At 40.0% G+C, this 16,396-nt stretch overlaps 2 protein-coding genes across 2 annotated transcripts; both read left to right on the top strand.

The window, feature by feature from the left end:
* The first annotated feature begins 725 nt into the window (after positions 1–725).
* LOC106093139 (3-oxoacyl-[acyl-carrier-protein] reductase FabG) lies at positions 726–1,621 on the top strand. Its single transcript, XM_013260141.2, has one exon. It carries the CDS (start codon positions 726–728, stop codon positions 1,494–1,496), a length of 771 nt encoding a protein of 256 aa, XP_013115595.2. The 3' UTR covers positions 1,497–1,621.
* Positions 1,622–3,188: 1,567 nt separating this feature from the next.
* LOC106093138 (3-oxoacyl-[acyl-carrier-protein] reductase FabG) lies at positions 3,189–4,199 on the top strand. Its single transcript, XM_013260140.2, has one exon. The coding sequence runs from the start codon at positions 3,359–3,361 to the stop codon at positions 4,127–4,129; it is 771 nt and encodes a 256-aa protein (XP_013115594.2). The 5' UTR covers positions 3,189–3,358; the 3' UTR covers positions 4,130–4,199.
* Positions 4,200–16,396: the final 12,197 nt, after the last annotated feature.

Below are 16,396 nucleotides of genomic sequence, written 5' to 3'. Positions count from 1 at the left end.
CAATTTGGCCTAGATCGATCAAGATTTGCATATAGCTGCCATATAGACCGATCTCTCGATTTAATGTTTTGGGCCGGTAAAAGGTGCATTTAAAAGGTGCATTTCGCCCAAATTTCTTATAGTGAGTTGTGTTAGGCTCGGTCCAGATTTGGATATAGCTGCCATATAAACCCATATCTCGATTTAAAGTCTTGGCCCCATAAAAGGCGCATTTATAATCCGGTTTTACTGAAATTTGACACAGTGACTTATGTTAGGCTTTTTGACATCCGCGTCGTATATGGTTCAGATCGGTTTATTCTTAGATATAGCTACTGAAAAGAGCAATATTTTGTTATACGCAATTGAACAATGACTTGTACTTATTAGTATTTGGTCCACATCGGAACATATTTCGATATAGCTGCTATGGGGCATAAGGTATGCATTTTTCACCGGATTTTAACGAAAGGTGCTTTACATATATACCCAAGATGGTGGGTATCCAAAGTTCGGCCCGGCTGAACTTAATGCCTTTTTACTGGTTTTTGTTATTTTCCAAGCATTTCTTTCCAGACTGAACATATAAGTATGTTTGTTAAGGTAATTGATAGCATCAATGTTATGGTCATTTTCCCTATTTTGTTGAAACATATGTTGACTTGGCTTATCTTATCACTGGAAATGCTACCGGTCATTGAAAGTAACACCTGAAACGCATGTGTTGTATTAGTTCAGTTAGAAATATGGAATTCGCGGGTAAAGTTGCCTTGATAACAGGTGCTAGTTCGGGTATTGGAGCTGCTACCGCTGAAACATTTGCAAAGTATGGAGCAAATGTGGTTATAGTGGGACGTAATGTGGAAAAACTCAAGGAAACTGAGAAGAAATGCAAGGAGATAAACTCCAACATCAAGTGTTTAACTGTGTTGGCTGATGTCACCACAGATTCAGAAAAAATCTTAAATGCTTGTATAGGAAAATTCCAACGATTGGATGTGTTGGTCAATAATGCTGGCATTTTGGCATTGGGCAGCCTTATGGACATTGATTTGGAACAATTCGATAATGTGCTCAACACTAATTTGCGTGCGGTATTTTCATTGTCCAAATTATCTATACCTTATCTCATTAATACTCAAGGCAGCATTGTAAATGTGTCCAGTGTTGCAGGGCTGCGCTCATTTTCTGGAGCCTTAAGTTATGGTGTGTCTAAGGCGGCATTGGATCAATTTACCAAGTGTTTATCTTTGGAGTTGGCCCCCAAAAATATTCGTGTCAACTCAGTCAATCCTGGAGTGGTGATAACGGATATCCACAAACGTGGTGGTGGCATGTCGGAGAAACAGTATGCCGAATATTTGGAACGCTGTAAAGACACTCATGCAATGGGTAGAGTGGGTGATGTGTTCGAAGTAGCCGAAACGATTGCTTTCCTTGCGAGTAGTCGGGCTAGTTTCATAACTGGTGCACTACTTCCAGTCGATGGTGGTAAACATGCCATGTGTCCACGATAGACAAAGTTCTAATTTGCTTTAGAAAAATTCTGTCGAGTTAAAATTTTATATTACAAAAATTATCGGCTTTATTTTTTATTTAAAATTATATTTCTCGAAAATGTTCTTAGAAAAATAAATTATAAAAAAAATTTCTGTGAAAATCATATTTTTGCAATATTTTTTTTTTTTTATTTTTTGTTATTATATTTTTTTTTTTGTGAAAATCAATTTTGCCATATTTTTTCATAGAAATCCAAATTTGCGAATACTTTATATATTGGGTTGCCCAAAAAGTAATTGCGGATTTTTCATATAGTCGGCGTTGACAAATTTTTTCACAGCTTGTGACTCTGTAATTGCTTTCTTTCTTCTGTCAGTTATCAGCTGTTACTTTTAGCTTTCTTTAGAAAAAAGTGTAAAAAAAGTATATTTGATTAAAGTTCATTCTAAGTTTTATTAAAAATGTATTTACTTTCTTTTAAAAAATCCGCAATTACTTTTTGGGCAACCCAATAGTATTCGTGAGCGATTTGGTCATGTGAAAGGAGCCTCTCAGCAGCACACCGTTCAGACTTGGATAAAAAGATGTCTCTTTTAGCTAAGGGCCATAATTGAATTGAATATTTGAGTCCATAGTAGAAGTCATTTGTGCCAAATCTAGTAATAATTGCGCCCTTACCTATTTGACTTCTTCATCCCCTATGAAGAAGTCAAATAGGTAGATCGGTTTATAGGGTAGCTGTACTAGACTATAAACCGATTCAGACCCTGTTCGATACATATGTTGAAGGACATGGGAGAAACTGTTGTACAAAATTTCAGCCAAATCGGACAATAATTGCACCCTTCAGAGGCTCAAGAAGTCAAGATCCCAGAGCGGTTTATATGGCAGCTATAACAGGTTATGGATCGATTTGAACCACAGTTGTTGAAAGTCATAACAAAACACGTCGTGCAAAATTTCAGCCAAATCGGACAATAATTGAGCTCTTTAGAGGCTCAAGAAGTCAGGATCCCAGAGCGGTATATATGTCAGCTATTCCAGGTTATGGACTGATTTAAACCATACTCAGCACAGCTGTTGAAACTCATAACAAAACACCTCATGCAAATTTTCAGCTAAATTGGATAATAATTGCGCCCTCTAGTGGCTCCAAAAGTCAAGACCCCAGATCGGATTATATGGCGGCTTTATTAGGTTATGGACCGATTTGAATCATTCTTAACACAGGTGTTGAAAGTCATAACAAAACACGTCATGCAAAATTTCAGCTAAATCGGATAAAAATTGCGCCTTCTAGTGGCTCAAAAAGTCAAGATCCAAAATCGGTTTATATGGCAGCTATATCAAAACATGGACCGATATGGCCCATTGACAATCCCAACCGACTTACACTTATAAGAAGTATTTGTGAAAAATTTCAAGGGGCTAGCTTTACTCTTTCGAAAGCTAGTGTGCTTTCGACCTACAGACGGACGGACATGGCTAGAATGACTTAAAATGTCATGACGACCATGGGATCTTAGACGAATATTTCGAGGAGTTACAAACAGAATTAGTATACCCACGTCCTATGGTGGAGGGTATAAAAATAGCTAAGACCCCCATTCATAACAATTCCTCCTACGCCCATGGCTTTAGATGGAGTATAATGTTTTTTTTTTGTCACCCATTTATTTCCATATTCAACACATGCTTGTTTCCATAATTGATAGCAAGCAGCACAAAGAGCTTTGTGCAGAGCAATTGCACTCTGATCAATTTCCAATGGTGATGAAACATCTGTTGACTTTGGAAATTCTACCGATCAACCGGCCACTGAAAGCACAACAATCACAAACGAAAAGCAAAAGCAAAATGTTGCAGTTTAGTCGGAAATATGGATTTCGTCGGTAAAGTTGCATTGATAACAGGTGCTAGTTCGGGTATAGGTGCTGCTACCGCCGAAACTTTTGCAAAATACGGAGCAAATCTGGCACTGGTCGGACGTAATGTGAACAAACTCAACGAAACTGAAAACAAATGCAAGCAGATTAACTCCAATATCAATTGTTTATCTGTGGTGGCTGATGTCACCACCGATTCGGAAAAAATCTTAAATGCTTGTATAGGAAATTTTCAACGACTGGATGTGTTGGTTAACAATGCTGGAATTTTGGCTGGGGGCAGCCTTATGGACATCGATTTGGAACAATTCGATAATGTACTCAACACAAATTTGCGTGCCGTATTTTCCATAACAAAATTGTCTCTACCCTATCTCATCAATGCCCAAGGTAACATTGTGAATGTGTCCAGTGTTGCTGGTCAACGCTCATTTCCGGATACTTTTAGTTATTGTATATCTAAGGCAGCATTGGATCAATTTACCAAATGTCTTTCATTGGATTTGGCCTCCAAGAATGTTCGAGTCAACTCCGTCAATCCTGGAGTGGTGATAACGGATATTCACAAAACTTGTCTTGGGATGTCAGAAAAAGATTATGCCGAATATTTGGAGATTTGTAAAGGCACCCATGCTATGGGTAGAGTTGGTAATGCCTTTGAAGTGGCCGAAACGATAGCTTTTCTGGCCAGTGGTCAGGCTAGTTTCATAACCGGTGCCCTTCTTCCAGTTGATGGTGGTAGACATGCCATGTGCCCACGATAGATTAAATTCTCTTTAGTTAAGTAATTTTTTGTGAAGTGAAATAAATATGACAATAAATCTATTGCTTCTATTCGTGCACAAATCCCCGTTAACACTGCTCATTAAATCCGGATTTAATGGCTCGATCATCTGTTTTCCCTTTATGAAACCTGCTGACGAGAGCCTTAAATCCGGATTTAATGAGCAGTGTGAACGGGGTTTAACTTTGATATACTCTTTTGAAAGTACAGCAAATGAACCTCGTTCTATTGCAAAATGGTGACAGAACCCTAGGCAAGTGTTTATTGAAAGTTTTCTGCGAAACTTTCTAAACAATACAAACTTTTTTTATTAATTTTTGCAATTTTGTATGTAAAACCGAAGCTGAAATAATGTAATAGATGTTTCAATAAGAGATTAATGCCATCTATCTCAGTTATCGTTAACTATAAGCTTTAAAATGCAACCATGTACATTAGTTAACTTTTTGAGATGGCAATAGTTCAGTTTCGGCAGTGATTTCTTCATTTTAAGCCGGTGGAGGTGGCGATCCTCGTCAAGCTCCTGTAAGTGAGCAATCTCGTTCCGGATCAAAGCACCGATCGTCGCGGGAATACGATGGCCATTGGTTATTTAAAGGCGCCAATAACTCGTCATATTGAGCATCTAGGCACTCAGTAGTTGTGCAATAGCCGGTGCCGCCCGGCCTCTCACTGAGACTCTCCTTTCAATACCGCTGATTGTCCTCGTCTGCCGTTGCAGCTACTCCGTATTGAAAATTCCACTATCCCCCAACCTGTGGAAGCGGCCGGTAGCTCGCAGCTAATTTTTTTCGTGACAGCAATGAGTACCACACTGATCGGACCTCAGTGTTGCAGCCTACAGCCTATGTGGTGCTCACAGCTATCCCGTGCCGATCGGTTTTGCAGTTAAGAAATGTTAAAATATTGACGATTTTTAGCAAATAATAAATAAGCTAACATTTAAATTTTGGGAACAGGATGACCATTGGTTATTTGAAGGCGACATTAACCCGCCTTGTCATATCGAGCATAATGCAAATGCCATTTTGCCCATGAACATTCCACTAAGGAGCAGGAGCAAACTTCTCACATATTAATGAGTGCAGTCTGATTCAAGTTCAAGCGCAATGACAAGGTTCCTCCTTTTTATAGCCGAGTCCGAACGGCGGCCTTTGGAGAGAAGTTTTACATGGGATAGTACCTCACAAACGTTGCCAGCATTAGGAGGGGAAAACCACCGCTGAAAATTTTTGCTGATGGTCTCGCCAGGATTCGAACTCGTGCGTTGAGTGTCATAGGCGGACATGCTAACCTCTGCGATACTGTGGCCTCATTTTTAAGGCGGAACTCTAGAAGGCCGGAGGCGTCACGCTGTTAGGGCGTATGCATAAAATCGTATACCCGGAGATTGGAACCCCAGCGTACTATGCACCGTACACAAGAAAAGAGGCAAGATTAAAATCGTAAGTCAATGAGACAATTGGATGTTATTTTGGAACTGGTAAATCCACCATAGACCAGATATTCACACTGAAATCAACACCTACCATCTCTTTGTTGACTACAAAGCCGCTTTTGGCAGCCCCATACGTTCAAAGGTATTTCAAGCCATGTCTGAGTTTGGTACCCAGCAAAATTACTAAGACTTTGCAGGTTGACACTTGCTGATACACCTTCCTCAGTAAGAGGATACACTGATACACCTTCCTCAATACCAAACGAGGTTTCAGACAAGGCGACATCTTATCGTATGATTTCTTTAATAGATAGTTGGAGAAGTTTATACGAGATGCAGATGTGAATAGATATGGCACACCAATCACAAGAGAACACATGTTACTCGCCTCTGCCGACGACATTGATATTATCAATCCCGAGACAGCCGGTTGTAGTGCTTGGAGTTTTTGAGAGAATAATTCTTCGTAAAATATACGGACCAGTTTGCGTTAATGGAGAATATAGGTGTCGTATGAACCACGAGCTTTATGAGTTCTATGATCTGTATAACGACGATAGCATAGTTACACGTATTAAAATACAACGGCTGCGTTGGCTAGGTCATGTTGTCAGAATGGATGAAGAAGCACCAGCAAAGAAGTCTTTTGAAGGCAAACACGGCGGTACACGCAAACCGGAACGACCAGATCCCTGTGGACGCACCCCATCTTAGTCACAGAGTTTCTGGGTCTTGACACTCTACAGAATCAAGCAGACGAAAGATAGAACACAATAAACTTCTACAACAACAACAACAACAACGAGAAGAACATGACGAAACATACCATCTCTTTGTCGACTACAATGCCGCTTTCCACATCTTTTTACATTCAAAGGAATTTCAAGCCATGTCTGAGTTTGGCATTCTTGAAAAGATATCTCTCGGAAATGTTCAATATCAAACGAGGTTGAAGGCAGGAAGACAGCTTGCCGGTTGGTCTATTTAATTTCCTTTTGGAGATGATTGTGGTGTTCGCCATTGCTGTGACTGTAACTGCAGCCTTTGAGAAGATCGAAAGGGAGTCGGGGAAAATGGGTTTAATAGCACAGTAGACGGTAGCAACTCTCGGAACGACCTGTACATTCGGGCAAAGAAAGCAAGTTGTTAACTAATAGGTGATTTTTTAGCTATTATCTTTTTGGCAACAAAGGTTTAAACAGCTCACGCACGTTCCGTGTTTCGTTTTACTGTCAAACATCTTCAGTTCGGTCTTTAATTTAACCATGAATCGTCTTAGAAACGAACAACGCTTGCAAATTATTAAATTTTATTATCAAAAGGTGTGCTCTGTAAAGAAAGTTCATTGCACGCTTCTTCCATTTTATGAACGAAACTTATTTTTTGTTCAATGGGTACGTACATGAGCAGAATTGTCGATTTTTGTGGGAAGATCAACCAGAAGCATTGCAAGAGCTACCAATGTTGCCAGAAAAAGTCATGGGCTTGTGGGCGGTGGTATCATTGGACCATACTTGGACCAGAATTGTCGATTTTTGAGGGAAGATCAACCAGAAGCATTGCAAGAGCTACCAATGTTGCCGGAAAAAGTCATGGGCTTGTGGGCGGTGGTATCATTGGACCATACTTCTTCAAATATGATGCGAATCGTAACGTAACTGTGAATGGTGAGCTCTAGCGTGAAGTGATATTCAACTTTTTTTTGCGCAAAATGCAATAGCTTGATTTGCATGACATGTGGGTTCAACAAGACGGTGCCACATGACGTACAGCACGCGTGACATGGGACTTATTGAGAGGCGAGTTCGGTGAACATATTTCTTCACGTTCGGAAACGGTCAATTGACCGCCTAGATCATCCAATTTAACGACTTTGGAATATTTTTGTGGGTCTATGTCAAAGCCCATTTAATTTAATTTTAGTTTAATTTGCTCATTTATTAGTCAAGTCGTTAGACCATATATGACTAAAACACTACAAAATTAACAATTCATTAAATTCATTTCTATACAGACAAGCCCGCTTCATTGACGCATTGGAAGACATCATTGAATCATTTATGCGTAAGATACCGGGCGAAATGTTGGAAAGAGTATGCCAAAACGGATAGACCCTTTAAGACGCAGAAAGAGATCTCGAAACTTGGTGTGGTCCTAGATTAAGGTGGGAGGCGAGAACTAACTTGGAGGGTAACTTCATCAGAAGCTATGACCGGAGATTGGTTTATAAGTATTCAGAGGTAGCATGATCGCCTATTATGCTTAAAGCGTGGGTTCGAATCATGGCGAGATTTTTAGCGGTGTTTAACCCCACCTAATGCGTGTGTCGCCCTGCGGCACGCCATTCGTATTCTGCTGTAGAAAGCAGCTCACTTATCATTGAGCTTAAAAACTTGAATCGGATAGCACTTATTGATATATAAGAACTTTTCCCTGGGTGGACAGCCGTGGTCGAAGTTACGAATGTCATCCGTGGTTCCAAATCATCTAGGGCGTTGGGTCCCAACGGAATCTATACACTGATGCTGAAGAATCTGGATTTACCTGGAGTTGAGTACCTTACTACTGTCCTCAATCTGTCTTTAAACTCTCTTATAGTTTCCGATGTCTAGGAGGAGTCGTACAGACCGATCTCCCTTCTCTCACCAGTAGCAAAGACGCTTGAGGCATTACTCCTCCCAAGCCTCGTAGGAGAATTTCCATTCGCCGAGCATCAACATGCATTTCGAAGACTGCATAGCACAACAACTGCTTTTCATGCCATCACAGCACACATTTGCCGTGGCTTCAATCAGCCCAGGCCAGTGTCCCCGTGGCACTGGACCTATCGAAGGCATTCGACACGGTCAGCCATACCAAACTATTTGAGGACATCGTCAACACGTCCCTTCAGCCAGGCCTGAAACGCTGGGTCGCGAATTATCTGTGTGGTCGCCAGACATTTGTGGAATTTAGGGATAAGAAGTCGAAGCACCGTATAGTGAAACAGAGAGTTCCCCAAGGTGGGGTGATATCTCCGGCACTGTTTAACCTCTACCTATCCTAGCAATTTGTAATAAGATCAAAAGTAGAAACAAGGTCCTCAAGTCATTTGCCGAAAGCACTTGGGGTGCAGACAAAGAAACCTTGTTGACCACGTATCAATTGGCCGATCTGTGGTAAGTTATGCAGCGCCAGTATGGTCTCATCAGCTGTGACATGCAGTGGAATAATATTCAGATCTGTCTAATGGCCGCCCTCCGAACTGCGACGGCCTATCTCCTCAGTTCTCATGTGAACCAAAGATCCTACCAGTGCGAAGACATGACTACATTGAGGTCCGATCTGTGTATGTTCATTGCTGTCACGAGAAGCTACCGGGCGCGTCCACAGGTTTCGGATAGTGGAATGATCCATACGGAGTAGCTGTAACGGCAGTCGCGGACAATCAGCGGTATCGAGCGGAGAGTCTCAGTGAGAGGCCGGGCGGCACCGGCTCTTGCACAAATATTGAGTGCCTATGATGCTCGATATGACAAGGCGAGTTAAGGGCGTCTTTAAATAACCAATGGCCACCCGCGGCAATAGGTCCTTTGGACCGGAACGAACTTGCTCACCTACAGGAGCATGACAAGGATCGCCACCTCCACATAAAAATGTGGCTACAACAACAACAACAACAGAGTTCATGGTTATGCATATTCAGTACACGAAAGATAGAATACAACACACTGCTACAACAGCAACAACAAACACGTTCTCCGATAGGTGGCGAATTTTCGGAAAAAATAATGAATAATTCCGTTGTGATAACAATTTATAAAAATAAATTGAAATTAAATTAAGTTTACTAGTTATAATAAAACACATTTTGCGCTAAATTTTGTATGTCTCGAAATATATAAATTTACGTACCTTTGATTCACGATATTTTTTTTTTTTTTTTGTAATTCTCTTCACCCGGTTAGTCCAAATACTTCTACATTAACATGTATACATAGTTGCCGTCAGGGCACACATCACTTGTTTTCGAAGGGAATGTCTCGAATTTTTGGTGTTTTAGATATAAACGCGATTTTTCTGTAAGAACGCAGCGTATTGTCCTCACATACCCGTCTCATACCGAATTCTATTTTCTCGAATTAAATACTTGTAATTTATTTTCAACTACATTTTTTTCTGCAAAGCCGCGAACTTTTCACATTACATATCACTATTTTGTTATCATACCATATGAACGCAAGCACGACCTTGCCTGAACGAACATTTTTTTCTGCGGCAAGCCACACAAGTATTCCGGATTTTCTCTCGAATCATTTCCTGTTCCAAAAATATATAACGGAAGGGGACAAAGTCTTACTACGCGAGTACCTGCTACCGAACAATCGTTACTTACATTTTCCAACTAGAAAATGTTACATACATGGTGGATTCCCAAAAAGAAAGAGGCACATAAGAAATCCTTTTACAACCCGAAAAATATAATATATGAACAATTTATATTTTTAGTAAAGTGACCACTAAAGAACTTTATGCTATATATACGAAATTCGATTAATATGTCACCGTTTGAAGATTAAAATTTCACTTTATGTTATACCGATTCTTTATACCGACCGACATGAACGTATATTAAAAAGGACTGAAAATATTGCGAGAATCTTTGCTGAGCAAAATTGCGCCAATTTGTAAACATTGCACAGAGTTGCCATTCAAAAATAAAAATTTAATTTCTTTAAGCAATATACCGGGCATATTGAATAAAATAATTATCGATATCGATAATTCAACATCTGATGCCTGTTTTCATGGCAAATGTGCCGAAATGATAAAAATAAAAATATTTGCAGAAATAGTGATTATTTTTAAAGTGGTATAACTACAGAATTAAGTATAATCTGTTTTTTATTTACGTATTATAAAAGTTAAGGATATCTATCAATTGCTGTGTTTTATTTTAGTCCTATCCAGTGCAGGTCAAATGTTCTGGATAAAATATCAATACAAAGTTGTACTGGTTAGCTATCGATAACATGCAATAACAGATTATAAAAAATGATTAATCGTGATTTGCACTATATAGCAAGATATAATCATTTACGGGTAGTGGCAGTTGTCCAACAACAAAATATTGAGTGCACTATCTGTCAAAATCAGTGATTAGTGCAACTCTGATTTTGTGGATGTTACTAGTTCACGCCATTTTTCGTTGTTTGGGTGTGTTCTGGTTCTTTACTATAATACACACACAACCAAAATTAATTGACAGCACTTCGCGACAAAAAATTGTACTCAGCTGTTTACGGTACACTACTTAGTAATTATGTCATGGTACCAGCCATTAATGAAGAAAAACGAACCAGTTGGCGAAACAATTAAAGGTGGTGTCATTCGTACAACAATCCCAAATCATATGGTGCAATCCGCAAGTTGATCGACGTGTTGCCAATACACACAAAGAAATTTGTGTGGGTGTGTGCGTACATGATCTTAATACCGTCAAACCTGGTCAGCTGTTAACAGTTGTTTGCGTGAGACCACTTTTATAAATCCGCCTTGAACGAAGCACTGAAAATAATAAAACATACCAAAATGATGCCGGCAACGGTTTCAAGTGTTGCCATATTGATATTTTCATTTCCCTCAGCTATAAGCAGAGTACTACTTATCCGTCTATTTTTAGCAAACGTTTCGCCGACGTTTGCAAAGCTGAACAGAATACTCAGCTTAATTTACACTTGGCACATAGAATCATGACATAATTACCAGGTAGTATACAGTAAACAGCTGAGAACAATTTTTTCTCGCGAAGTTCACTATCTTTCAAGGGGTTTTGGTTGTGTGTGTGTATTATAGTTAAGAACCATTCCACTCAAACAATGAAAAATGGCGCAAACTAATCACATACACAAAATCAAAGTTGCACTAATCACTGATTTTGACAGATAGTGCACTCAATATTTTGTTGTTGGCCAACTGTCACTACCTGTAAATGAATATATGTATCTTGCATAGAATGATATTATGGCAATTTAAGAACATGTCGTAAGCAGAATTCTGCTCTCAATGGTATGCAGTTTGCGTCGTTTGCATTTTCTAAGTATGCATTATTTCCCTTCCCGTAAAGGAAACTATGGCGTAATGCATAGTATATACGGTTTCGGCAGTCCTAACTTCCAATGTGTGTATCTTTATTTCTTTTATTTTTGGTGCAAATTTGATTTTTTTATTTATTTCGGCAGAGCTGCTTGCTTTAAAGAAAAATAAAATTATTACCGACACAAATAAGCTTGACATTTGTTGTCAAATTTTGAGAACACAAAAATTTCTCTGTAATTTATATCCTCTTTGATAACAAAAACCTTTGCTGTTGCACCAAATAGTTATCGATTTTCGTTTTCACATAAAAAAATAATGGCAACACTGTTTATGTAAACAATAATGGCGCAAATTCTTTCCAATTTGCTTCAGTGCAAAAGGATTAGACTTACAAATCGGTTGAGATGGTGATTGTGCGGTAGTTAGTTTCGTGTTTTGTGCGGGAACGGGTAGAGCTTGTAACAATTTTCGCTAATGGATTAATATGATAGTTCTGCAAACAAAGGTTTATTTAAAGTGTAAATCGTAAAAACTATGAGTGAATTATCTGATCGAAAAAGTTTCAAGTGATTATTTTCGTATTTTTTTACGGTACACCTTCCACAGAAGAACGTTATAAGTTGATCAATTGTTTTGAAGTCACATTTTTGGAAAAATTTATCAACAATATACAATGTCCGCAGCTTGAAGCCAACAGGTGTTTGCCTGCAAGGTGAGAACAAAAATGCTTCTTCTTTCACCTATTTAACAGTAAAAATAATCTTTCTTAGGAATCATCTGGATGCGTTTCAACAAACTATACAAGGTAAAAGCGATTTTTCTACATAACTATAGTATTTTACGTTGATAAAGGTTGCTTTAGCATTCACAATTTTTATTCTTTTTAAATAAAAATTTGCACGTTGTTGTTGTTGTAGCAGTGTGTTGTACACTGAGGCGGCAGCCTTTGCGGATGAATGATTCTATTGTGTCGATCCGCCGGTTGCACATACAACCGGCTACCATGGGATTGCACGTGATGTTCCTTTGCGACTTTTGGCGTCTATGGCAAGTGTGTTCTAAATCGGTCCGTTGATGACAAGCGCCCATATAAACGAAACTTCTTATCAGAATTTGAAAAGTGATTTTATACGTTGAACTGCTGATCGCGATTCAAAGTTGATTAAGTTATTTCCGTTTGTCTATCAGTCAGTATATCTTTCCATCGAGCTAAACAACTCTTATATGTGCCAAATCAGTCTATGATTTAGCAGCCATAAAAACCCATATGAAATATCTATACAGAGTATTATCTCGGTTGGTCTAGGCAAACGTAAATTGCCCATGAACATGCCATTAAGGAACAGAGGCAAACTTCTCAATTATCAATGAGTGCTGTCCGATTCAAGTCTAAGCTCAATAAAAAGGCTGAGTACGAACAGCGTGACGCAGTGCGATAACTCTTTGGGGAGAAGTTTTTACATGGCAAAGTACCTTACAAATGTCCCCAGCTTGAGGAGGGGATAACCATAGCTAAACAATTTTTCTAATGTTCTCGCCAGAGATCGAACTCAGGCGTCCAGCCACATAGGCGGTCATGTTAACCTCTGCGCTACGGTGGTCTATAGTTTGACATATAAGCCGGTCGTACGTACCGGATTAACATAATGAAGTTCTTCATCGGCAAGCGCTGCCGCCTCAGTGTACAACACACTGCTACAACAACAACAACAACAACAAGAACAACTATATAAACCAATTTTCCGTATTTGACCACCTGAACTGCTGAGTAACGTAATTTAAGACGATTTAACTGAAATTTTAAATGTGGTTCTGTTCTGACTTCCAAAATCTATGTCAAGTACGATTTGAATGGGTCCACAGTCTTATGTCTATAAACCGGTCTTCTAATTTTGCTTGTTAAGCATCGACAGAAGGTAATTCATATGAAAATACATAAAACGATTTCCATATGAGCCTATCCATAATTATTCCATGTCGATTTCGTTCTGCAAATTTGCCCAAGAACATTCCATCAAAAAACAGGGGTAAATTTCTAACCCCCGGGTAAGTTTTATGCAACATAAATCGTGCTTTCCGACTCAAGTTAGAACTCTATAAGGGATCCTATTTTTACAGGCGAGTCCGAGGGTATAACCGACCTTTTTGCCAGAGCTCGAGTCTAGTCAATGAATACTAATGCAATCAAATTTCTTTAACAATCTTACATACATGTTGCAGATACATAGGTCCTTAAGGAAATGAAACGCCAATATAAGCAGATTGGGGGAACTAACTATGCAACCCCTTGCGTTCTCAATATTTTTTTGAATTTGGCAGAAATTGTGTATACGATGGCATAGTAGTTAAACTTTTATCTAAATGATTTATTTTTTTTTTAATGTCAAGTTAAAGTTTTTATACTCATCACCATACAATTAGGGTATACTGATGTAGTCTTTTTATACCCACCACCAGAGGATGGGGGTATAGTAATCTAGTCATTTTGTTTGTAACACCTCGAAATATTCGTCTAAGACCCCATAAAGTTTATATATTCTTGATCGTCTCGGCGTTCTGAGTCGACCTAGCCATGTCCGTCCGCCTGTCGAAATTAAGATAGCGGTCGAACGCGTTAAGCTAGCCGCTTGAAATTTTGCATAGATACTTAATATTGATGTAGGTCATTGGAGAATGCAAATGGGTCATATCGGTTCAGATTTAGATATAGCTCCCTTATAACCGATCTGCCGATTTGACTTTTTGAGACCCTGAAAGCCGCAATAATGGCCCGATTTGGCTGAAATTTTGCACGTAGTGTTTTGTAATGTCTTTCAAAAAATTTGACTATAACCTGATATAGCTCCCATATAAACCGATCTCCCGATTTGACTTCTTCAGCCCATAGAAGCCGGACTTTTTGTCCGATTTGGCTGAAATTGTGCATGTGGTGTTCCGCTATGACTTTCAACAATTGTGTGAAGTACGGTCCATATCGATCAAGAACATGATATAATACCCATATAAACCGATCTCTCGATTTGACATCTTGAGCCTCTGGAAGCAGCATTTTTGTCCGATTTGTCTGAAATTTTGCATGTGGTTTTCTGCTTTAACTTCCAACAACTGGATCGGTTTATAACCTGATATAGCTCCCATATAAACCAATCGCCCGATTTGAATTCTTAAGCCCCTGGAAACCGCCATTCTTTACCGGAAACATATAACTGAAGAAGGAACCTCGAGAAGATTCAGAAAGGGACTGAACGCCCACTTCTCAAGTTGTAGCTTGATATATTGTAGTTGGGCTTAGGCCTGGTTTTTCATGTCTGCGTTTGCTACAGGAACTTAATCTTTTCTTCAATCTGGATTTCTGTAGAAGCCTGAATGGTTTAAATGGATAATGCTTTCGTCGGCGAGAGTTTCTTCCTGATCCGCCTGTTTTTCTACTTTGTTGTTGTTGTTGTAGCAGTGTGTTGTACACTGAGGCGGCAGCTCTTGCCGATGAAGGAATCCATGGGGTCAATCAAGTACCTACAACCCGCTAGATAGGTAGATGTTAAACAGTGCCGCAGATATCACCCCGCCTTGGAGAACTTCCTGTTTCACTCTACGGTGCTTCGACTTCTTATCCCAAAATTCCACAAATGACTGGCGACCACACAGATAATTCGTGACCCAGCGTTTCAGGCCTGGCTGGAGGGACGTGTTGGCGATGTCCTCGAATAGTTTGGTATGCCTGACCGTGTCGAATGCCTTCGATAGGTCGAATGCCGCAAGGACCATCCAATAACAAGGCCTGGGCTAATTGAAGCCACGGCAACTGTGTGCGGTGATGGCATGCAAAGCAGTTGATGTGCTATGTAGTCTTTGAAATCCATGCTCGGCGAATGGAAATTATCCTACGAGGCTCGGAAGGTCTAGTGCCTTAAGCGTCGTTGTTGTTATTGTAGCAGTCAGTTGTACACTAAGGCGGTAGCCCTTGCCGATGAAGGACTTTATTGGGTCAATCCGGTACGTACAACCGACTGCCTTGGGATTGGTGCCTCCAGCGTCTTGGTGAGAGAAGCGAGACCGGTCTGTACGACTTCCCAAACTCGGTCATTTCCAGGCTTCAGTAGCGGGATCACTGCGCATCTTCCAGACATCGGGAACTATAAGAGTGTTCAAAAACAGGTTGAGGACAGTAGTACGGTACTCAAATCCAGGTATATCAAGATTTTTCAGCATCTGTGTAGGGATTGCGTCGGGGACCAACGCCTTGGATCATTTGGAACCACGGATGACATTCGTAACTTCGCCCAAGATAAATTGTTATGGCTGTTCATGGGCTCGTAGACCATGGATATGACGAATGGCTTCCCTCCTAGCACTGTCTCTATCGGGATGCACAATAAATTGACGTTTGAACAACCTGGCGAATCTCTTCAGATCAGTCACAATTACGTCGCCAACAGGTCCTGAGTTCCTGTCATCCCGTCTACTGGAGTTTGAGAGTGACTTAACAGTAGACCACAGCTTGCCTAAACAGGTAAATAAGTTATATTGCTCCAAATGTTCCAGCCACAAATTTCGCTTATGTTCGTACAACGAATCCCATCACGCTCGTCTGCGAGTACCACTGCTTGCGCCGGGAAATTGGGCACCGATTGGGGTATTCGACCGGTTAGTATAAAGTGAGCGGCTACAGCGTTAATGATGTCTCGGAATTTCCTCTCGGCAACTAGCACATTTGAGGGGGTGTCAGTTCAC

Source organism: Stomoxys calcitrans, chromosome 4 (assembly GCF_963082655.1).
Source record: "Stomoxys calcitrans chromosome 4, idStoCalc2.1, whole genome shotgun sequence".
NCBI classification, from domain to species: Eukaryota; Metazoa; Arthropoda; class Insecta; order Diptera; family Muscidae; genus Stomoxys; species Stomoxys calcitrans.
Note: the sequence above shows the minus strand (reverse complement) of the source record. Positions and strands in the feature narration are given on the sequence as shown.